Here is a 24,661-nt window from a genome sequence, read left to right on the forward strand (position 1 = left end):
TTGTTCCTAGGATTGGTCAGACTTTAGGAAAGGGGGTGTGCCAGGGGTGAAATCCAGCAGGTTCTGACAGGTTCTGGAGAACCGGCAGCGGAAATGTTAAGGAGTTCGGAGAACCCGCAAATACCTCCTCTGGCTGGCCCCCGAGTGAGGTGGGAATGGAGATTTTGCAATATCCTTCTCTCAGGAGTGGGGAGAGAATGGGGATTTTGCAGTATCCTTCCCCTGCCATGTCCACCAAGCCACGTCCACAGAACCGGTAGTAAAAAAAAATGATTTCACCACTGGGGTGCTCCCTCTTTTCACTGATTCCCCCCTCCATCCCCCGGAGCTCGAGAATGATCAGTTTGCTAGAAAACGGTGGAACTATAGCATGCTGAACATAGGAACTGGTTTGGTAAATGAAGCTCATAGTTCTTACAGTATTCATTTCAGCGTTATAATTTAGGGAAGGTAGGAATACAGTTTGTTGGACTGTATTGAATAAGGAGAATCGGAGTAATTAGAAATCCAGATCTGATTGCTGCCTTATCTGGTGAGGGGTTGGATATAATGTTACACTCTCCAGAATTGCTCCTGGTTGTTCATATAAATCGGAAAATAAGTAAAGAAATAAAAGTCAGATTATTGCAGCAGTATACAGATCAGTCAGATGCTTACACTGGTTTTTTCTCTTCAAAGACCAAGGACAAAATACAGAAATGATTTAAAACAGGGTTTCATGGAAACAAATTTTTATAAAACAATACAACAGTGTCGTCATTACCATTAGACACACACACACACAGAGAGAGAGAGAGAAAGAGAGTCTACCCTGGATGGGGCTCTGCTTCATGAAACAGTTTAGGAGGAGTCCTTTCCATGGACTTTTATTCAAGCTTTGCAGAAGTCAGAGAGTCTTCCTTATAGAATTCCACTCTGAAAAAACAATAATGTGGGTCCATAATTATTGAGTATGGATTTCTTTACATGGATTATCCTGGCAGGATTTATAGTTGTAATTGTCAAAGCTCATACGTTTTTCTCCTGTCGTGATAAAAGTTTTTCTTTCTGGTATCTGGAGTATGTTTTCTTCCTTGTAGTAGTTCAGAGCAGCATTAAAAGACCCAACATCACCTGCCCTAGGAAAAATAATTCTATTTGAAATCTTGGAATGCAGTTACCACACAGTAGTATGGCTGATCTTGATCCCCCTTGATTTAAGGCATAAAACTAACACTGGGTTGGTGAATCTGCCACTAGTTCATCCCTCACCCTATCTGGCCTGTAAAGCTTTGAATGACCACTAGATATCAGCCAAGTCTTTTGTTTTTGTTAGGCCTTTGCTGCCATCTTGTGGTCATTTTAACATTTGCATCCCAGTTATGGTATCTATAAATTTAGCATGTGGATGCATAATCCATGGCTCAAATACCATATGCCCTTCTCAACTTGGGCAACAGAAGTCCACAGACCTTCTAGATTTCCAGCAAATACATGAAAATAGAGTTTTGAGAATTACCTAAAATAAAGATGGGCAACACAGAATTGCAGGACCTTATGTAGTGCCAATTGTTTATGAAATCCTAGTATAACAACCAAAATTAATGGAAGTTTGGTAACCTTTACATTGTAAAGGTAAGGTTCCCCTCACACATATGTGCTAGTCGTTTCCGACTGTAGGTGGTGGTGCTCATCTCAGTTTCAAAGCCAAAGAGCCAGCGCTGTCCAAAGACATCTCCATGGTCATGTGGCCAGCATGACTCAATGCCAAAGGTGTACGGAACGCTGTTACCTTCCCACCAAAGGTGGTCCCTATTTTTCTACTTGCATCTTTTACGTGCTTTCAAACTGGTAGGTTGGCAGAAGCTGGGACAAGTAACGGGAGCTCACCCCGTTACGCAGTGCTAGGGATTCTAACCGCTGAACTGCCAACCTTTCGATCGACAAGCTCAGCGTCTTAGCCACTGAACCACCATGTCCCTCCTTTACATTGTATGTATGTATAAATAAATATAATTAGCAATAGCACTTAGACTTATATACTACCTCATATTGCTTTACAGTTCTCACTAAGTGGTTTACAAAGTCAACCTATTGCCCCCAACAATCTGGGTCCTTGTTTTACCCACCTCGGAAGGATGAAAGGCTGAGTCAATCTTGAGCCTGGTGAGAATCAAACTGCTGGAAGTCGGCAGAATTAGCCTGCATCCTAACCACTGATCCACTATATATTCACACCATTTTTAATGGGAAAGAAATGATAACTTGTGTAAACCTTAAAATGGATTCCCTCTTAAAATAGACTCCATTCCACCTGCAGAAGGAAACCCCAGTCCTGTCTACTGTACCATGTACCATTCATTTTTGCATTATGACAACCTCCTTTCTTTGCCTCCTCCCATTAAAAGAGGACTGGGAAACAAAATGTTGTGTCCACCACTATCCTTTCCCCCCCCAAATCCAAGATGTACTAAGGTTAGTGCCTTAATTCTATGCACCTCCTAACGAAAGAGCTTGGGACCGAATGTACATTCAAAGAAAAACAGTGCATCAATTTATATGATATAATGCTGGGTTCCAACTTGAATTTTTAAAAAAGCAATGTACAGAATGGGAAAAAAATTATATCTTCTTCATTAAACACTCACAAATCAGCAACTTTCTAACTTTTGGGTTGGCTTCTCTTTTATTACAATAGGTATCAACCAACTTACTGATAAAATGAAAGCCCACCACAATGCACAATGCTCTATCCAGAGACATTGGTTTTAGGATCAGACAGTTTTCTTCAAGTGAAATCAGGTGAAAATAACCCAAAACGAAAAGCAAAATCCAAGTTAGAAAAGACATGGCTTTCAAGTTATACATAATGAATAAATAAATAACCCCCTCCCACTGACTGAAATAATTATGGAGCGCTTAATAAAGGCAAATCTCTCCAGGTCTATGGTAAACATGCAAATCTACCAAACAAGCAACATAAGATTAATTGTAGTTGCCATTGCTGAATTAACATTTTAAAGGGGTTTAGACAGCTTTTTCTCCTGTATGGCAAAACACATTAACCAAATTTTACAACATTTTGATTTAAACTCAGAAAACGCCCACTTAGTGGTTGACTTCTAAAGCCTGAATAAAAATAATGAAGACAAACGGGAGGCATTGGACTTGGCACGGAGTCAAATGAAGCAATATCCATATTGCTAAGACTAAGCAGAGATTCTCTTGCCCGCAGGTGCCTTGAGTGGGGTGTCTGTCACACGTGAAGCTACAAAAGGAGACTCAAAACCGGCATTATTGTGTGTGCAAGCCCAGTGTCTGCTGAACTATTGTCGCTGCTAAACTCCAGCTTATGTACTTAAAGCTTGTGGGCAGTTCAGAGTGCTGGGCAGTGCGGGTGATGCAATGCAGTGATGAAAGTCTGCTCTGTGCGATACAGCTTTCTTCATTCGGTAGCCTAAACTAGGAAGTGTGCGAAGCCTCCGAGGATATGTGAATGTGGGTCAGGCCCTTGGTCTGCCTAACTTAAAGACTAGCTACAAGGACAGGCAGCAGCTCCTCGGAATGTCCCATTTTAAAGAGATTCCAGAGATGGATGAAGATACTGGCTTTTCAGTACAGTATGCAAGGGCAGCTGCATTTGCTTCGATGACCTTAAGTCACAGGACGTGGGTGTTAGTCCACAAGGACAAGGGACAGAAGAGAATTTAGGGAGAAGGAAAGAAAGACCAGTAGTTCCAGGCACTCCACTTGGGTGGTGCGATGGCACAAGGAAGTACTGGTAATGAAGCCACTGTTTGCAGACAGCAGGGATGATGCTCTAATTGCTCTGCCCCAGCTCCGGGATGGGTACTCAGATACATGGTGAATCATGGTGGCAACTTATAAACACAGGAGAAGGAAGGGCTGCGGAATTCAGATGGAAGCATAACCACTCAGCTGAAGCCATATGGAGTAAGCAACCGGTCTGCTTTGTATGGTCTCACTTTCGATCTGGCACCTTCCAATGTTAGCTCTGGTTGAATCCATTGCTGGAATACAAGTCCCATAAGTTTTGATCCAGAGCAGTTAGGTCTCTACAGGACAAATCACTTGGTATAGGCTGCACTAACACAACACATATAACCTGGTTCATTCACTAACCCCTTTTTAAGCCTACACGGTATATGGATCCATAATCTAATCAAGTGGGTTGGTGTCACATAACTAATTCACAAAGAAACTAACAAAGGTTAATGCCAGCAAGCTTAGCAAGTATGAATATGACTGCTAGATCTTCCACTTGACTGGTTTAAGTGTGTTGTAATTTCAAAGCTCAATGTACATAGCCAGAAATGTCGTAGCTATTGGTGGCCAGCCAAATTCTGATCTAAATTCTGATCTAAACCTGTTCTAAACTGATCATATGCTTACCACCATAAAAGATGTGATACTTTCATCCAATGAATACAGAATTTTGACACAACCTTTTCCATATGCATGAATAGATTTTTCCAGGTGCTTATCGCTTCAAAACAACACTGAAATCTTGAAATTTTTGTGGAGGAATGGAGGAATGAATACAGCATTGGCCAGCAATTTGAAATTTGCAAAATGAAGCCATGTTTGCCTGGTACAGATAAGCAAATCTAATCAACATTCCGAGCTGCACGTGTGTGCGTGTGCATGTAAGTTTGTTTCTCTTCAAAAGAGATTAAAAAAGTAGGAAAGCTCTCGCTCTAATACTTGCTAAGTAATACCGATCACCTCCACTAGCAACTATGACACCAAAGTACATAAATTATCAAAAGCAATGTACAGAAAATTACAAATTCATTTCAAAATACATCACACTGCTATAACCGAGATAAAAAGTGCTTCTTGGGTTGTTTTTCTTTTTTTTTTTTTTAATTCAGAAAAAAAGTGTTTCTTTTGAAGCAGAAGTGTTGTTCTCCTTTGATCTGCAATAAAAGTTTGGCCTTCCATTGGGGTACTGCTGGAAGTTCCCCCTGCCTCACCCCAAACGGGATGGTTTAAAATCAAATCCTCTTGCTCTGACTCAGGCCAAAAAAGAAAAATCCAACTGTGGTGCATTTCACCCAGGAGTACTAACTGTCGACATTGTCAGGAATTAGCCAAGTTACATCCTTCGCTGTGACTCCTTCACGGTGTGCTGAGCCATGTCAACCTATTTCTCACCGGATCACTACTGCTTGCTGCTGATTTGGCAGCACCCAACCTCACTGCTTGACTTGTTTCCTGGAAAACAAATAAACGAATGAACAAAAGCAGCCAAATTTAGTGGTGCCGATATTGCCTCATGAGAGGCACTATGCAAGATGGAGGCCCAGCCAGTTTCAGAAACGGGTGCCTCAGGAGTTCTTGTGCTGATCCTCTCTGCGAAGGTTCCCTCACCAGCATCAAGTCTAAAAATCCACGGAGAACTGATGAAACCTAGGAAAGACCAAATGACACTGTGAGGCCACTAACATCTAAACCACACCTCAGAAGATTGGGGCTTGCAGACCAAAAGCAGCTTTCAAAGGTCTTTCATTTAACACATCATTCACTTGCTCTCAATCATACCATGACAATGATTTACATGGGGAGAAATTTAGCTGGCCCCAAGAAGAGACCTATCTGTTTCCCCAAGCTTTGAGTTGAACCTATATTGCATTATCCATATTTGTGTTTTTCAACAGTAGTTGCTGCTGTTGTTGCCATTTTATGTAATGCACGTGATCGTTATTTCTGAAACTCTTCACAGTTTTTGAATGGTTTTATTATTTAATTGTACCCTCTTGGGGAACTGCTATTAATTCAAAGGATGTTATTGGGGAAGGGGGAGCATTCATGCACACATTCTGATCAGGGATAATGCAGTTCTATGTATAAAAATAGTTTGTTTTCTTTATCAATAAACAATAAGACAACTGGGAATATAAGGTATAATTACAGTATATCAATGCAAAACCCTAAACATTCATCTTCTGTTTTCCATGGCTAACAGAATTGAATGCTGCATATAGTTCACCTTTTTTAAAACATAGAGAGGAAGAGTGATGGCTAAATGGAAGGAGAAAGGCAGGTATAGCAAACTGTTTCTGCTTAGAACATTCTATATAAATATCCTACTGAAATATAAATTAATGCAGAGATTAAAGTGGCTTTAAGCCTACACTTAGACAGCTAAATATGGGCTCACATAATCTTGTGCATGGGGAGAAAGGAAACTTGCACTGTCTCATCCTATTTGCGTGAAACAGTCTTCTTGGTTGTCTACATGTTGAGGCTCTTCTGGGAATATAAACAGTGACTTTGGGGTTAGGTGTTGTCCTGGGGCCTCAGGTTATCCCCACTATTTCAGCTAAAATGCTGGAGAAGGACGATAAGCACAAGATTCAAAGGAAAGGTGAGCATTCCCACCTTGTGTAGGTCCTTCACTCTTGGTGGTACATTGTCTCGGATTCTACGCATGGCCTGGAGAGGTGGCTCATTGAAATAAGGCGGTTCCCCATCTATCATTTCTATCACCATGATGCCAAGAGACCAGATGTCCACCTGCAACAAAGAACCGATTACAGTGCAAATAAGCTGCATTAAATATACCCTTATACAGATGTTTAATTCTCCTTGTCATTTTACACGCCTTTTTTAAAAAAAAGATCATTTGTGGTTGGCATTGCAAGACTCTGTCTTAAGATGCTGGCGACACATCTGATTTCAGATTGGCCATATGTTTAACTTCAGTAGCTAACATTGCCTTTTTGTTCTCACCTGAAAGCATTTTCTACCAAAATGTTACCTTAAAAATCCTGTTTGGGTGAGTTTAACTATGGAACTAAAATTTATCCATTACCAATTGTCCTCATATCTCAAAAGTCTATGTGATTGGTGTTGGAAAGTCTTTCTATAGTAACAAAAACCAAAACCAATCTAGATGGAGCATAAGAGCTGTGGTGGCACAGTGGTTAAAATGTAGTATTGCAGGCTAAATTCTGCTGACTGCCGACTGCCAGTGTTTCGGCAGTTCGAATCTCACTGGCTCAAGCTTGATTCAGTCTTTCATCCTTCTGAGGTCAGTAAAATGAGGATCCAGATTGTTGGGGGCAATATGCTGACTCTAGATACCTTTAGAGAGGGCTGCAAAGCACTGTGAAGCGGTATATAAGTCTAAATGTTATTGCTATTATCATAATTTGCAGGAGCCTCAGATTTCGGCAGCAAAGATCCTGGCAAACACTAGCTACAGAAAATACTAACTCCTTGCTGCTGTCTAGAAATTAGGTGGGTTTGTAGTCCATGTTGGAAGAGTCCTACTAATTAGAATATTTCATTGACTGCTCATCTTAAGGTAGTCTGGCTGTTCTAAAGAATAAATGACTCACCATAATGGATTTAGAAGTTTTTCCGCTTATGTTCTGCCTAATAATATTTTACTGGGATCATCGTAAGATAAGCACATCAACAAAGGAATTCAGGAACTTAGCCCTTCCCAGCAAATCAAACTACCATTGCAAATTATTTAATGAGAATAGCAATGATTGACAACTCTCAATTTATTTATTTATTTTATTTATTTTTATTTGCATTTATATCCCGCCCTTCTCCGAAGACTCAGGGCGGCTTACACTAGTCTTCATCCATTTGTATATTATATACAAAGTCAACTTATTGCCCCCAACAATCTGGGTCCTCATTTTACCTACCTTATAAAGGATGGAAGGCTGAGTCAACCTTGGGCCTGGTGGGACTTGAACCTGCAAGTAATTGCCAGCAGCTGTGTTTATAACAGACTGTCTTACCAGCATGAGCCACCAGAGGCCCTTGAATCAGAGAGTATGATTAATTGCTTTCTGTACGCTGCTCTTACTGACAGTGGATCAGATCTAAAAGTTAGTTGTAAAATACCACCCTGAAAGTATTAAAGCTGAAGTTAAATCATAGGCACTAGCAATTACTATTTTTTTTTTCATGCAGGCGCTATTCCCAGGGAACAACTTCAGTTGTTCAGTATCAGTAAAATACAATGGAAAATAGTAGCCTATGATTCTTTTTTGCAATGATTGTCATACAACAGTGATAGCAGTTGTGGGACACTGCAGTGATAGCACAGATCATGAGTTCACACAATCCTCTCTTTGTGGCAAGATTGAAACGTCTCCTGTTATGCTCAATATGTCTAATTACCTCAGTTGTTTTGAGAACTCAGAATAGGCCCAAAAATGCAGCACAGAAAGAGATGGAAAACAATGCTTCTTATAAATAATGTCCTGTACCAGATCCTGCACTTCTTCAATTTCTTCAATAATCACCTTAAAACAACCATTGCAACAGACAGGCACTTCCTATCTTAGCAAACCAGGATATTCAACTTTTTCTTTCTCCAAGAGTTATCATTTTAGCTGTTCATTTTAAGAATTATTATGCAATTTTGAGGGCTATTTGCTTGATTCACTGCTTCTCTCAAGCTGCTCTTTTTTTTTCTTTTGTGTGATGTTGTTCAGACAGTGACTGTGCTCATGCAACATGTAGATCCAAAGACCTAGCAGATGCATTTATATATCATACTAAATAACCTGATGAGCCTTACCCTTGGTCAGGGGTTGTGTACATGAATGTGCAATTCAAGCCCACTTGTTTCTTTATGGATTAATGTATTGTATGAAGTCAGAAAATGATTAATTCAGTAACCAAGTTAAGCATATTATGTGAACACAGGGACAATCTTATTTTTATCAATGTTATGGGAACTGCTCAAAGAGACTTTTTCTTATTTGTTTTTTATTTATTTATAGCATTTATATGGCTGTTTGGTTCAAACAATGCTGCTCTGGATGATGTACAATAAACCAAAACAAAACGTTAAGCAATAACTAGCAAAAAACAAGAAACTAACATTAATTGCCAATCAGGGAGCACAAATTTGCTGTGCTTCTCTGGACAGGAACTCCAATCATCCTGATTCAAGTCCCCAAGGAAAGAATCAAGTTTTCATTGTCTTTCTTGTGGAATAGTAAGAGTAATGATGTTATAGATGAAATAACTATTCCTGTCATTGCATTTTGGATTAAGTCCAGATGGTCCAATTCTAGTTCTAGACCAATTCCATCCAACCAACACTATCTGGACCCAAGCCTGGAAGGAGGAAGGGAAGTTCCTTAACATCATGACTTCTACTGGTAACTCCCTTAGTCCATCTAGAAAGATACCCTTGTTGATGATATTGTAAGTGACCAACAGCTCAAAGAGGAGCCGGGATGGATGCATTACTTCCATCCTGAGCCCACCAAAGGTCATTGTGTAATCCAATGCATCTCAGTAATACAGTATATCCCAGGCTGGATCCAGACTGGAAGAAATACGTTCAAGCTGAATTGCGTTAAATTAAATACAGTAATTATTTTAAAAGAAGATTATTGTTTTCCAAAGATAAGTTATGTTGCTGAATGGAGCAAGTTCATTGTTTGCTTACCTCGGTTCCATAAGGCAATCTTGAAATCACTTCAGGGGCCATCCAGTATGGGGTTCCAACAAGTGATTTCCTTTTTGGAACGTCTTTTGAAACTTGGGCACAGAATCCAAAGTCTGATAGCTTAATCTGAACAATAAACAATACATCATGAGGTGCAAACTTAAACAAGCAGACAGTGAATATTATTCCCACTTGTTGAGCAGACCCATAATTTGGATTGTTTAACACATTTAGATGGGGAACTTTTTTTCCAATGTAGGACAGAAACTTTGTATCAACTGGAATCGTTGACCATGGTTAGATGTATCGGCCACCAGCAACTAATGGAACAAAAGAATCACCTGGATAAATTTTCAGTGCTGATTTTTGAAATTTTCTTCCCTTCTCTATGCTACCTCTACCAAGCAGAATAGAAAGCACTTATCAGAAGACTATTTCAGGAACCAATAGCAGTGAGGTATTCAGAGAGCAGTTTAGGTAAAGGTAAAGGTAAAAGTAAAAGTAAAGGTAAAGGTTCCCCTCGCACATATGTGCTAGTCGTTCCTGATGCTAGGGGGCGGTGCTCATCTCCGTTTCAAAGCCGAAGAGCCAGCGCTGTCTGAAGACATCTTCGTGGTCATGTGGCTGGCATGACTAAACACCAAAGGTGCACGGAACGCTGTTACCTTCCCACCAAAGGTGGTCCCTATTTTTCTACTTGCATTTTTTATGTGCTTTCGAACTGCTAGGTTGGCAGAAGCTGGGACAAGTAACGGGAGCTCACCCCATCATGCAGCACTAGGGATTCAAGCCGCTGAACTGCTGACCTTTCGATCGACAAGCTCAGCGTTTTAGCCACTGAGCCACCGCGTCCCTACAAAGAGCAGTTTACTAAGAGCCAAATGGAATTAGGTGAGGATGATAAAAGTTGTTAGGCTGTAGGCTTCCCTTCCAATTAAATTATATAAACAGCTCATTTTCTATGATTTCAATACTTTCTGCCCGATGATAAACTTAATTGCATTGTCTTGCATACCTCTCATTTGCTCTTATTAAGGGAACTTTTCTTCCAGTTTGTGGAAAGAATTATTTTGACAGGATGTTTCCTGCTGGCTCCTCTCCATGCACAATTTAGAGATTTCAAATTGCATGCTCCTAGAATTAGCAGTTCTAGCAGCAGAACTGTCTCATAAAATTCAGGAAAATACAAATTTCACTTTCTAACTGCCTTTTGCCTTTGAAAATTGATTCGTGAAACATAAATTGAGAAACACAAACATAAATTAGAATGCAAACTGAATAAAGATGTCCTTGTTTATTACTATGATCTGCTACTTGCTTAAACCAATTTTCAACAGTTTATTGTAATAAAATCAAGAGGATAAAATTTTTCTCTAAGTAAGTAGTATGAAAAGTGAGAGATTTCCTCAATTTTTTGTATTCTTTGTTTGGGAGGGAAGATGATGGCTTTAAGTGCCATCAATTAATGTTATACATATATAAAAGTTTGCTTGGTTCATTTATTTATTTATTTTATTTATTTGTCAATCATATATAAGATAACAGGTAAAAGTATAAACATAATATGGATACATGAAAAGAGTAAGTAAAAAGGAATATTAGGACAGGGACGGTAGGCACGCAGATGCACTTATGCATGTCCCTTACAGACCTCTTAGGTGAGGTTAACAGTAGACAGTTTAAGCTTAAAGTTTTTTGGGGGGGGGTTGGGGAAGAAACTACCGTCCCTTTATCAACTCATGGCAAAAACAATCAAGACCCCCCCACCCCCGCTCCTGTGCCTGAAGCAGAATAATGATTGAGCCTTGAGTCATGGGACTAAAGTGGATTAGATCAGATTAGCAGCTCATTTATCATGTCAGGATGCAGTCTGAGATCAGAACAGGGAGCTATCAAAATAATTAATAAGGAAGCTTTCTAAATGTTTGTACGAATGGTGCCTCACATTTTATTTGTGGCCCTGTTTATCTTATTTTGGCATTACTTTTCATGCCTTTTTTCCCTGCTTCTTAATTCAACATCAATCATTTACTATTTATAAAACCATAGCCTAGCCATCCACGGCATAAACAAAGGTTCTTTTTATACCATGAAAGGGAAACAAAACAATGGGTAGTTTTGAATGCCAGATGAATTTCCCTTTATCGAGGAGCAGAGGAAACTTTTGCCCATCTTTTGCATGTTGACACATAGAAAAGATGGTTTTAAAGTGTAAGGGGGCGGTAGAATCAGATGGTTATACAACCGTTCATGACAAAATGTGCGCTGCAGACAATGAACATAATGAGGCATTGTGTGCATATTATTAAGCAAAGATCGGGGGAGTGGGGGGGAAACCAGCCAAAAAGCATTTAAAATGGTATTCTCTTCTTTCTAAGTTTAATCCTCCCTGAATATATGCAATTTGCAGATCAGGACAGATGAATCTGTCCATTTTGATTTTACTCAATTTTTATTATATTTTATTTTATTTTATTTTACTCAATTTTTATTATATTTTATTTTATTTTATTTGGTGGGGCATTTGTTTCAGTGCATTACTGCAACACTTCACAAATGTTGCAAAAATAATGAAATTGTTACGAAAATCTGCATGCAAGTTTGTCAGCAAATCTCTCCACAACACAAAATAATAACAGCAACAAAACAACGATAACAAAGCAAGTCTCTTAATTTGTGTATCTTTGTCTTGATATGTCTTGGTTTTTACATGCTCGATGTTTCTAACCTCATTTATTTCTCTGTGATAAGCACATTTGTTTGTTTCTTTTAATTGAAGTCCCAGTGCAACATTGTGAATTGTCAGGATTCTGATGCACACACTGATTTGGCTGGAGTCGTATGAACCGGGTCAGTTCATGTATAAATTCAGGCTGAACAAATTTTCCCATGTCTCCTGGTAAATAATGGAAGCTGCAGGCAAGCAGTATAAATTTCATGGACAGGTTGTTAACATGTTACCGAAGTCATCTGAACTTTGACAGTGGTCCCAATTAAAAAAAAAAAAATCAAGGCCAGAAAAAATGACAAATACTTACTCGCCCATCACTGGTGAGAAGTATAGAGTCACTCTTTATATCCCTGTGAATAACTCCTTGATTGTGAAGGTAGGACAATGCTCTTAGGACAGACAGACAAACAGTAGCAATCTGTTCTTCATTCATTCTGGAATTCGGCAGGTGATATAGGAAAAGAAATGTCATCATACGTTTATTGCTAGGATACGTTTCCCCCCCCCAAAAAAAAAAACCACTACAAAAATTAACACTAAGAAAATATTTCCAATGTTTCAAAATAAACTTTGAAAAACACCCAGCCTTTTTTTCCCTGAGGAATTTCTTACAAATTAGAAAGTATGTTACTGCTGATTTCTAGTGTCTAGTGGAGCAGTATTAGCTTTGGTTGGCAGAGATTTTTCTGATGTTGGAAAGGTTTTGTCCATTACCGTGCTATGTATCATAAAAGAGACTGAATTTGGTGCCTTCTAAATCCACTCTATCTCTTCTGTAACAAATTCTCTAGATGGGCTCCTGAGAACTTGTGTATTTTTCCTCCTCCCATCTGCACATGCAAAGTTTTTGAGATGAGTGGCTGAAGGTCACCTATGGAGACAAAGCTGGTCTGGCAGATGCAGCAATGATAGCTTGAAGTTGTGAGGTCATTACACCCCTAAAAATGGGATGGGGAGTAGACCATGTCCAGTTGGAGCATAAGCAGGTAGAAACGCCCAATGGCACTCAGGTGGAAATGGCTAATTATAGCTCATCCAATAGGATTAACATTTCACCCCATAGCAACATGATGCTTAAAAGTTGCAGATACTTTGATCAGATCTTCTAGGAAGTCCTATAATGTTCAAACAGCAATTAAGGAGTGCATCTAATGAATCTAATCCTAATGACAGCATTTAAGGAAGAGTTTTCTGCAAACATCTGTTTGCAATTATACGCCTGCCAAAATATTGGCCTGGTGACTAATATTTCAGAAAATAGCCCTTAGCGAAAGCAAGGGGAATTTTTAATATGCGGGCTGAAACTAATCTTAAAAATAACCCTTGTTTCACAAATAAAACTCATACAGCAAATGAGAAAAGGCCCCATTTTTAGAAGAAAGCAAATTGCTACTCAAAACTCAATATGAAAACTTCTGAATACACAGATGTATATCTGCCCAGTCCTGATGGGCTTTCCTATTTCTATCTGGCCTTAAACTTTCTTAGCCTGATGAGACTTTTAGGATGATTTTAGAATACGATTGATTTCAAAGTGGAAAATATAAGGCAGGTGTCAAGCTCAACTACAGTGGCCATATGTAAAAGGACTGTCTTTTATCTAAGACAGCTTGCACTTTACATTTGTTTGTTTGTTTGTTTTCCTGGTTTAGCTCTTGAGTTTTTCTTTGTAGAGCAAAGTTGTGAACATAAACAATGTTTTAATCCTTATGAAGCTCTTTTAGATTGGCTGCTCTTTTCAGATTTGTCCTCTGCTTTTCAAGAATATAAAGTCATTGGAAGCTAGATAGTATTTTGTTAGGTAAAGAAAGAGACCAATTTAACTACTGGAAACTATTTTAACTGATTTAATGGGATATAGGCACATTATGAAACTTAAAGGAAGTATTCAACTACTAAATTATGCCTTTATTCTTTAAAGCAGTTTCTCCCAAAGTTCTTCCTTCATTATTCAAAATCACTTATCAGACAATCTCAGTGAAGTTCCAGGACCAGCTATCAGTTTCTTCTTTCAGCATCACCATAACTTTGAACTGTCACTGAACGAATGTTCGTGACTCAAGGACTACTTGCATTATGTTGAATTTTAACCATCCTTGCCTGTGCTTTAAATTTCTATAGTGAGCCTCTATGTTTTTTAACATTTTATTTGTGTGCCGCCTAGATTCCCTCTATGAGGGAGATGAGCTGTTTCTAAATTTGATAACTAAATAAAATAAAAACAATATAATGGAATGATCTTTATGTCATTTCAACAAAGCACCATTGGCAATTTTAACAGTTTTTGTTTTAATAGGAAAACTCTGGGAGATTTTCAAATATATTTTAGTATACATGGCAATTTGTAAGTCAATTTAAATATCCTTAGTGTGATAGGTAATGAGTTCATGCGTCATCAAAAGAAAAGAAAAAACACGTTAACCCAATTTTTGGTAATTTACCCAAATTTGGGAAGAACTGCTCTAAAGCATGCCAAAAGAACTTCATTTATGCATTTAACCGCATATTATTATCATTCAGCAGAGGAAAGGTCGGACTTGAGAAAGATTCGGGATAGAATGCATCCACTTCGGAAATTAAACCTGTCAAATCAGCATGCCTCTCTCCTTCGCTATGTTACAGTTTTATCTGTCGATGCTGGCACCAAATGTGTTTAGCAACTTCCAAGGTTGCTATAGAAACAGTTGAGGGAATCAGTGTGAGGAACCAAAATGGGAGATGCCCAAGTCTGCCCTCCTCCTTTGTTCCTGTCATGGCAAAGGACGAAAGAATGAATGAATGAATGAAAGGGGTGCTTCCTGCCCTCCCTCCAGAGAATTCAGAGTGGGGATTCAGAGGCTGATGCAAGGCTCTGCCTGGGGGAAGTTTCATTCTTTTCTGCAGAGAGAGAGAGACCTCATCTGCTTCAGCTCCCTCATCTTACAGACAGGGCACTGGCAATGCTCCCTTGGCAGTGGTTGTCTGCAAAAGATCAAATGGCCAGAAAGCAGGACTTGGCTGCAGAACAAGCTTACCGTGTGTGAGTCACTATATCTGTCAAAGCACCGCCTTCCAGAAACTCCATCACCACCCAGAGCTCGTCTCCCACCAGGTAACTGTTGTACATGTCGACCACATTTTCATGGTGATAGTCTCTCATGATGACAACCTGGAAGAAGAGCAGAAGCTGACAGGGCAACACGGAGTCCAGGGACCTCCCTGCTAATATACGCCAAATGAGAGAGAATGTTCAATCCTGTCATTCAAATTTGGATGTTAATTCTCAGTAGAATAATGTTGAGTTCAGACTGGCTGGAAATGAAATTCTGGGGTGGAAATTAGTGTAGGTAGAAGAATTATTCCTTTATATATAGAAATGAAGATCAATCTGGTAAAAAAAAATGATGCCGGTGTGTGTGTGTGTTTCTCCTACATGTACCGGGTGTGTAAAACTATAATTTAGGACAGGCACGATCACTCATGCAGGAAAAAAAGGAAAACAGCCATGTCAACAGCTATGGATGATAATAGGATCTTGACATCTGTTGACCAAACGATCAGCAAAAGCTTGCTGCACCTGAGCCTTCCTGCATTTGAACAAGCAGGCTTTGGGGGAAAGGTTGGCATACACTGGTCTTTGGAAGTGCCCAGCGCTGTTTTTGCTGAATAAGATGATCTTATCTGAGCAACATGCTACAACCATGACAATCTGATGCCATTGGTGGTCTTCTCTTAGTTCTGCAGACACAAAGAGAAGTTCAGAGGAAGGATGCTGCTCAGGGCCCAGCAAACTATTTCACCTGCAAAGGGTCCCACTGAGGCCCAGATGTCTTAGGCATCTTTCAGGTAGGTCTGAAACCCTGGACAGTTCAGTACAGCAGTTCACCAGTGATGGTTCCATCCGCATATGACCCCTCCCAAGAGAAAGGACTGAAGGTTTCCAAGGGGGAAAATGGCACACGTTTACAGATCCGAAAATGGCAGCTACAATCCACAACCAGATCTATGTTTTAGAAGCATCAAGGCTGGGCTGATCTTTGAGGGAATGTTCATCAAACAGCTGATGCCAACTAAAATTTGTATCCCAAATTCTATTGATTCTATTTTTTTTTTAAATGAATGTAAATCACGGTTGGTTGTACCGTATTTTTCGGAGTATAAGATGCACCTTCCCCCCCCCCAAAAAAAGAGGGTAAAAATTTGGGTGTGTCTTATACTCCGAATGTAGCCCCGCCCAGCTTCTCAAATGAGGTTTCAGAGGCTGAAAAAAGCATCAGAAACAAAGCTTCAGAAAAGAAGCTCCCAAACAGAGCTTCAGAGGCTTTTTTTTTTTGAAGCTGTTTCGGAGGCTTTCAGAGGCAGAAAAAAAAGCAAAAAAAAGCAAGGGACAGAGCTCACAACCAAGGAACCTGTTGCTAAAATTCACCTCTGGGAACAACTGATTGGGGATATTCCGGGAGGCTGATCCACCTGCCAATCAGCTTTTTTCTTATTTTCCTCCCCAAAAACTAAGGTGCGTCTTATACTCCGGTGCATCTTATACTCTGAAAAATACAGTAATTATATTTGTCCAGTTTGAACAAATCATGCAAACTGTTGTTCCTTTCAGCCAGAAACGAGAAGAGAATGTGGCCGCACTTCAGAAGGAGGATGTATTGCATAGTTAGAACTAGCAAAACTATGTTCATTGGTACATTCCAAGCTCCAAATAGCCATTTTAAGTGTTCCAAGAATGTTGTCCCTACCTCAGGGGGAAAAAAAATTACAAAGAAAAAAAGCCTTTTCAAAGCAGTACTCTTTTGAATGTTCCAAGTCATGTAAATCAGGGGTCTCCAACCTTGTCAACTTTAAAACTTGTTGAAGTCCACAAGCCTTAAAGTTGAGACTTTAAGACTTGAGTTGAAGTCCACAAGTCTTAAAGTTGACAAGGTTGGAGACCCCTGACGTAGATGGCATGTTGCTTTCTGGCTAGATTAGCGCGGCTCCTTTTCAAATTCTTCTAGCACTAGCCATTTTTTAAAACATGTTTTTTTTGTGCCGCTACTGCAGGTACTGCATTTGTTCGTTGAATATTGCTGCCTGAGAAATTGCCAAATGCATTAGAAAGAAAAAAAGTCACAACCTTGTGACCATATTAATGGTGTTATATCGTTCATGGGTTGTGCTTGAAGTGGCCACATAACACTTCCTCTCTTTCTGTCCATTCAGAAGACTCTAGAACTGATTCTTTTGCTGTACTGTCGGATTGTCGGATACTGACAACTGCTTTCTGTGAACTCTTTATAAAATTGTTACTTGTATCTATGTTTGATTCTTTGCCCTTTTAAAAAGCTGGACCTAAATACGCAAAATAACAAATCACAGGAAGACAGTAGCATGTTCCAGTTGGCCAAGCCAAGCCATATTGACTTCTATATATGTGATCATCCTTTCCTTCCAACCCGAGAGTATAATATTTGCTCTGATACTATATGAAGATAAAATATCCTGGACAGTATTAATTAGTGTTCGTGTTTAGTCTTCTCTGCTCAGCCAGCAGGAAAAACAAAAACAAAGCAGAGTAATTACTGTTCTAAAAATCCTAAACATCCAGATGCCTGCTAAAACTATGGTGAGAAATTAAACGCCGAGAAATTAAATATCTGCCCTGAAATGGATACTTCAACTTATTTGACTTATTTCATTCATTTAAATCAATGTCATGAATCCGATTAATCCTTCTCTATCGATTAAGTTTCCATTCTGCCACACAGAAAATTTCCCTTTGACAGCAAGTGTGTGGCTTTTCACTTTAAACTACCGTATATACTCGAATATAAGCCGATCCGAGTATAAGCCGAGGTCCCCAATTTTACCCCAAAAAACTGGGGTAAACTGGGGACTCGAGTATAAGCCGAGGGAGGGAAATGAGGCAGCTACCGGTCAGGGAAAGCCTCCCTCCCTCAGCCGAGAAGGCTGGCGGCTCCCGCCCGCCTCTCACTGCACCGGCAGGGCTTCCCCGCGCTAATGCAAAAGCCCGCCAAGTTTGCACCATCCGGTATAATGTGAAAAAAAGAAGAAAAAAAAAAACTCGAGTATAAGCCGTATATACTCGAGTATAAGCCGAGGGGACGTTTTTCAGCACAAAAAACGTGCTGAAAAACTCGGCTTATACTCGAGTATATACGGTATGTTTATTAAGGTTACAATTTGCTCTAGATATTAGAACAAATGGATGGTGTCTGCTCTGAATGAGGGGGGTGTTAATTCAAAGCAAGAAAAATATTTAACTTTATTTATTCTTGTAATGTAAAATGAGAATATGTCCATCTTCTGGGATATTTTAACATCTCAATTTTTATTTTACCACTGCTTTTCAAAGCAATTAGCATGATTCTTCCCATTCTTATTTTATTCTCACTGTCAGGGTTTATCCAAACCAGAAACATTTTGTTACCAGAATCAAAAGCAAGCTGCTGATCCCATTCTTCATCTTTTAACGACCCCATAATCCCTTGTGGTGTGGAGTCTGGGCAACTGAATGGAACTAGCAGAGTGTTTACTGGCCGGATGCCCTTCCTGTCGCCAATGCAGAGTTTTTTTCAGCAGATACATTCTAATTGTCCCCAGAGAGAGAAATATCTGCCTCTACCTAGGATTGAACTCACAGCCTCCTGATTGTGAGGCAAGAGCTCCACCTCTTGGCCACCACACCACTTTTGACCTGATTCTTCATTCATCTGACTGGATTGTCTCCTGAATTTTAGTTTAATACTAATCGTGGGACAATAGTGTGAACTGAACCTGAAAGCGGTTTAAGGATGCTGGTTTTAAAAAGTTTTCCCCACCCCCAGCTTCCCCTACCTGCCACCAACAGTTCATTCTTCTACCAGCAACTTACAACATCTTCTTAAGTCATAGAGTCATTGCGCTAACAGTAAGGATAACAACTTTTATATGGCATCAGAGATGGTACGGTGATGCTACAAGATGCTGTATGTCATTTGTGGGGTACAGGCACAGAGGTCTGCCTCACTCTGACTATATAAGAGCTGGTGTGTTCCCTAAAACTTTGCAAGGAAAGTGAGGTTGAGAAATAATGACTGACCGGGGAATTCTGAAGTCGAGTGAAATTCAGGTTTTCCTGGTTTACAGTTAACAGCCTAACCCAGGGGTCAGCAACCCGCGACTCTGGAGCCGCATGTGGCTCTTTCATCCCTCTACTGCGGCTCCCTGTTGCTGGTCGGCTTCACAATTGATAGGGCTTTCAGTTAGGACAGGTAGAGGAAAAAGGACGCCATGCTAGGAGGAGACTCTATGGTGGGGGAACCGGACTTCTGGTCGGCTCCAGAATTGAATGAGGGCTTCCGGTTAAGACCTCTGTGGCTCTTTGAGTGTTTAAGGTTGCCGACCCCTGGTCTAAACATCTCTGCACTGAGAGCCTTCAGATTAAGATATACAGGTAGTCCTCGACGTACGACCACAATTGAGCCCAATATTTCTGTTGTTAAGTGAGACATTTGTTAAGTGAGTTTTGCCCCATTTTATGACCTTTCTTGCCACATTAGTTAAGTGAATCACTGCACTTCGTAAGTTAGTAACTCGGTTGCTAAGCGAATCTGGTTTCCCCACTGACTTTGCTCCTCAGAAGGTTGCAAAAGGTGATCGGATGACCTTGGGACAGAGCAACGGTCGTAAATATGACCCACTTGCCCAGCATCTGAATTTCGATCAGGTGATCATGGGGATGCTGCATAGGTCGTAACTGTGAAAAGCGATTGTAGGTCACACTTTTCAGCACCATTGTACCTTTGAACAGTCACTAAATGAACTGTGGTTATGTCGAGGGCAACCTGTACCGTATGGAAAGAAATTAAGGGCGCGAAAGAACCTTCTTATGGTTCCTAAAGGACCTACCTCATTGAAGAGCAGTTCCCTTCTTTGCTGTTTCCTGAGATCCATCTTTTTCACAGCCACTTGCCTTCCCGTGTGTTTCTCTGTGGCGATGCAAACAATACCGGTGGAGCCTTCCCCGATCTTGATGAAGTTGTCCAAGTATTCTCGAGGATCCCCTGGGCTCACCACCAGTTGCAAAGCTGCTCGGAACTGCTCGTGCGATACCCTTGAGGGCTGTTGATCTGAGGAGGAACCCCAGCTCGGCGGAGGATAAGAACTTGAAGTGATGCTGGGGGAGCTTGGGTAAGAAGCTGTGGAAGTATAATGTGAGCTCGGCTGCAGAGAAGGCTGGTGGTTAAAGTGAGAGAATTTGTGATAGATAGCGGAGTACTGATAGCCACTACCTGAATAGCTGGCTTTGCACTGACTCTGAGGTAGCTTGGTTGGGCCTCGTGGATATGTGTCTGATCCAGAAAGGGGTGGGCTTACTACTATCTGTGCTCGATCATAATCCAGCTGTGGAAAAAGGCACATCAAAGAGTTAATTTCGTTTTTGGTACAACCATGTGTTCCTGAACTAATGAGGGATGCAAACATTTACTTTTTTTAAAAAAAACTTTCTTCTTCAAGTATGTCACCCTCAGACTGTCTACTAGTTGCTTGAATGCCTCCAGAAACACATGTTCTAAAGGTATCTCATTCAATTAGTACAAAGACTTACTTGTTGTCTTCTCAAGCAGGGCAGAAGATATTGTTCAAGGGTAGGAGAAAAACAACTGACCCCCAGAGAACTGGCTTTCGAAGCATGAAACTAAATCTTCTGATTGCCAAAACTAGGCAGCCTTGCAAGCAATTGTTTTTTAGGAGCAGGGTATCATGGGCCCACCAATCTGTTATATTGAACAAATGGTTTGCTTGAAAAAGATTCCAAGTCTTTCTAATCAATGGGATATTGTTTAATAGGAGGAGAATCCCTGGCTTCAAGCTTTGGAGAACTGTTGATGGAACAGATAGTTTGGATCTGATTTCCAACAGAGCTGATTCATGTGGAAATCCTGGCTGGTTCCTTTTCAAGATGTATAACCTCAGACTCCAGTCAAGTCAAAGAGACTTTCTAACCAGAGCAGAAGATATCTGCTCCTGAGCTAAAGAGGTAGGAGATGTTTGGGAGCAAAGTCAAAGAAGGGAGCAAGAAGCAGGATTAAATAAATATCTATGGAGTCGGTATCAAAAGTGGACAAAATTTTTCCAGGCAAAAATCTTTTTTTTTTTTTTGAGTTTTAATGTAATGACACTGTGCGTCTATTTCATTGTACATTGTAAATTTATCATCATCTTCATTTAATGACCCCATAATCCCTTGCGGGGTGGAAATACATTACTAGCTTTAAAACAGTCTGTGATTCCCCTTGTCTCCAGTTTTGCTTGCTGACGAAGCCCTTTAAATTCATGTTTCCAAACTAGCAGGAAAGCTCAGATTTAGGTAGCCTTGTATTTCTTTTTTAATTCCCCCTTCCTGAAGATGCTACTAACATAAGTATCCTTAGCCCCTTTATGTTCTACTATACTATGACACCTTTCCCCAGGCATGATAAGTAGCAATACAGATAAGATAGATAGATAGACAATTCGCACACAGCATCGTTACTTCTTCAAATGGTGAAAATGATCCAAAACATTTTATGAATGTTTCTGAATTTGGATAATAAATTGCATCGCTGGGTTTCAGTAGCCTGGGAGGATGAGCTCCAGAGGCCTCACAACCTTAGCATGCCATGGGTTGCCCACTGCTCTCTTCCACAGATAGTGGATAGAGGCGAGGGCCCAGTGTCTGTCAACTGGACCTGACAGGAAGTGTCGTGTCCCACTCCTCCGCTGATGGCCGGGTCAGGGAAATCCGAATCAGGCTTGCCTCTGCAGCTCTGCCCAAAGTCCTAGCAAAGTCCTCAGAGCAGGCAGGAGACCAGAAAGTGACTTCAGCAAGATAAGTTTGACTTTGCCTGACTCAGAGACTGCCAGAAAGCAGATCCTTTATATAGGCCATGGGGTGTGGCTCCATGACTCAGCACTCATTAAGGCCTGCCCCTCCCTTCCTTCTGTTGCCTCCGCCTATCCAGCCTTCTGATGCGAGGGTCACACCAATCAGCAGCTGTTGGTAATAAACCCTCCTCAGGCTCACATGCTGTGGAGGAGGGGGAGGGGTCTAGCTGCTCCGTTTGCCTGGGCATGGAGTCAGGGCTGGGGCCGGGAGATGCTCCTTCTTCTGCAGTTTGTGTGGGCATGGAGCCAGGACTTGGGCAGGGAGGCATACATTCCTCAGTGTTCGGGAGCAGGTAAGAAGGCCCCGGCTGCTCTGAGGGCGGACAAGACACAACAGGAAGAGCTTTCTTGAGTTTCAATTCCATCTTCTGTAGTGACAATATTGAAAGCAATGCCATAGATCAAGTTGGGACAACTCAATCAGGGGCCACAGATGGTTCCCCTCCTTCATTTATTTATATGAAAATATGTGCACCACCTATTTCAAAGGCTTCAAGGCATCTTACAATATTACAGAAAACAATATAGAAATGCCTGTGAAAATAAATATGAATAGTACCCCAAATTAAAAACCAAACTTAATACAATCCCGTCATCATTAGTATTGGTACACCCTCTGAAATACTGTAAGACCGTGCCTTTGTAAAAACCAGGCAGTTAAGAGTATCATATACTTCCAAGGACAAGATGTTTCAAAGGGTGAAGACAGTCCTAAAGAAGTATCAGTATCAGGGTAGGAATTCTCAGCCTCCCCTTGTTGAAGAGATGGAAAAATTTGGACTGGGAGAAATGAGCCTACAAATATCTGGAAACCAAGCCCGAATCGAGGGCTTTATAGGTGCTAAACAGCACTTTGAATTGAATCTGGAAGCACAGTGGTTAGAATGCAGTATTGCAGGCTATTTCTGCTGCCTGAAATTTGGCAGTTCGAATCTCAACTGGCTCAAAGCTGACTCAGCCTTCCATCCTTCCATCCGAAGTCGGTAAAATGAGGACCCAGATCGTTGGGGCCAATATGCTGACTCTGTAAACCGCTTAGAGAGGGCTGTAAAAGCACTGTGAAGCGGTATATAAGTCTTAAGTGCTATTGCTAGGCCAGTGTTCACTACTTGGGGTAACACTTCCAAATCTTCTACCGCAGGTTGGCAAGTAGACCCCCACATTTTGGAACACTTTTAAGTTTGAAGCCAACCTTATATAGAACGTTGGTCTTTCTATAAAGTGAGGAGGACATGGATTATGATCTACAGGGCCTCCTGGTCCAAAAAGTTCCACAAGTGGTATACAAAGTTAGTCAAAGGTCTTGGGGCTGTGGCCAATATCTTCTACTAGAAAAAAAAGTCCCAAATCCAGTACTGTTCCATGGATAGGCGGTCATGTAGCTATAAATCAGGTACCGTTTCTTCTCCACTGTTAAAGGGTGGCTTTATGCCAATCACTTTCAGCCCAACTCACCTCACAAAATTGCTTGGGGAAAAGAGGAAGAGGATAGCTTTGGTGCAAGACCTAGGTACCCACAGTGCAAAAGAATGAGCAAAAATAAAGACAGGCATATCCTGCGAGGATACCTTTAACAGCATGAAACATCAACATTTGCCTATCGTAGGTCCTTGGGAAGCACTCAGTAAGTTGAAAAAAATTCCAAATCCAGTTTGAATATCTGGCTGGCTGACCAACCATAATAATGCAGGTAGTACTCAGGTTACAACCGTTTGTTCAAAGTGACTGTTCGAAGTTACAACTGTGCTGAACAAGAGGTACTCATGACTGGTCCTCTGAGTTTTGGTGGTTGCAGCATCCCTATAGTCACAGAAGTGCAATCGGGGTGCTTGGTGCCTGGCTTGCAATAAGTTGCACGTGATCACAATTTCCAATGTTCCCTGCTAATTTCACACTACCAAAGTCAATGGGGAAGCCAGCAGGAAGTCGGAAGTGGCAATCACATAAGGTTCTTAACAATGGCAACTGGGATTGCCAGAATTGTCATTCTACGTGACATGGTCACATGATGTAATGCTTTATGACTGTATTGCTTAGTGATGGAAATTCTGGTCCCAGTTACTGTCAAGAGAGAATCATCTATAATAATAATGATAATAGAACTTGGGGGAAGGACTTCTATAGGTGGATAAAACTGCCAAGTCTAGTCTAAACACCTGGCTGACAGTGTGATGAACCATAATACTACAATAAGCAGAAACTTTCAAACATACAGGTAGTCCTCAACTTATGACCACCACTGAGCCCAAAGTTTCTGTTGCTAAGTGAAACATTTGTTAAGTGAGTTTGCCCCATTTTACAACCTTTCCTGACACTGTTGTTAAATGAATCACTGCAGTTGTTATTAAATTAGCCAAAGTGAATCTGGCTTCCCTATTCTGACTTTGCCTGTCAGAAGGCTACAAAAAGGGATCACATGACAAACACCCCCTGGGAACCCTGGAACCATCATAAATATGAGTAAATTGCCCAGTGGTTGAATTCTGATCACATGATCATGTAGATGCTACAATGGTCATAAGTACAAAAACTAATGGCGAGTCACTTTTTTTCAGTGCCGTTGTAACTTCGGTCACTAAATGAACTGTTGTAAGTCAAGGACT

General features: G+C 40.7%; 1 protein-coding gene across 3 annotated transcripts in view; it reads right to left on the minus strand.

The window, feature by feature from the left end:
• Positions 1–769: 769 nt before the first annotated feature.
• PAK5 (p21 (RAC1) activated kinase 5) overlaps positions 770–24,661 on the minus strand; it is a 154,473-nt gene continuing 130,581 nt past the window's right edge. For 2 of the 3 annotated variants that reach the window (XM_058181432.1, XM_058181423.1), the window contains 6 exons: positions 20,040–20,534; positions 15,179–15,312; positions 12,472–12,598; positions 9,434–9,559; positions 6,385–6,519; positions 770–5,412 (listed from right to left, as the gene is read on the minus strand). In XM_058181432.1, coding sequence (XP_058037415.1) covers positions 5,257–5,412; positions 6,385–6,519; positions 9,434–9,559; positions 12,472–12,598; positions 15,179–15,312; positions 20,040–20,534 — 1,173 coding nt within the window. In that variant the 3' untranslated portion in view covers positions 770–5,256. The remainder of the gene's footprint in view (positions 5,413–6,384; positions 6,520–9,433; positions 9,560–12,471; positions 12,599–15,178; positions 15,313–20,039; positions 20,535–24,661) is intronic. The other variant, XM_058181440.1, reaches the window with a different exon arrangement.

Source organism: Ahaetulla prasina, chromosome 1, assembly GCF_028640845.1.
Source record: "Ahaetulla prasina isolate Xishuangbanna chromosome 1, ASM2864084v1, whole genome shotgun sequence".
Classification (NCBI taxonomy): Eukaryota; Metazoa; Chordata; class Lepidosauria; order Squamata; family Colubridae; genus Ahaetulla; species Ahaetulla prasina.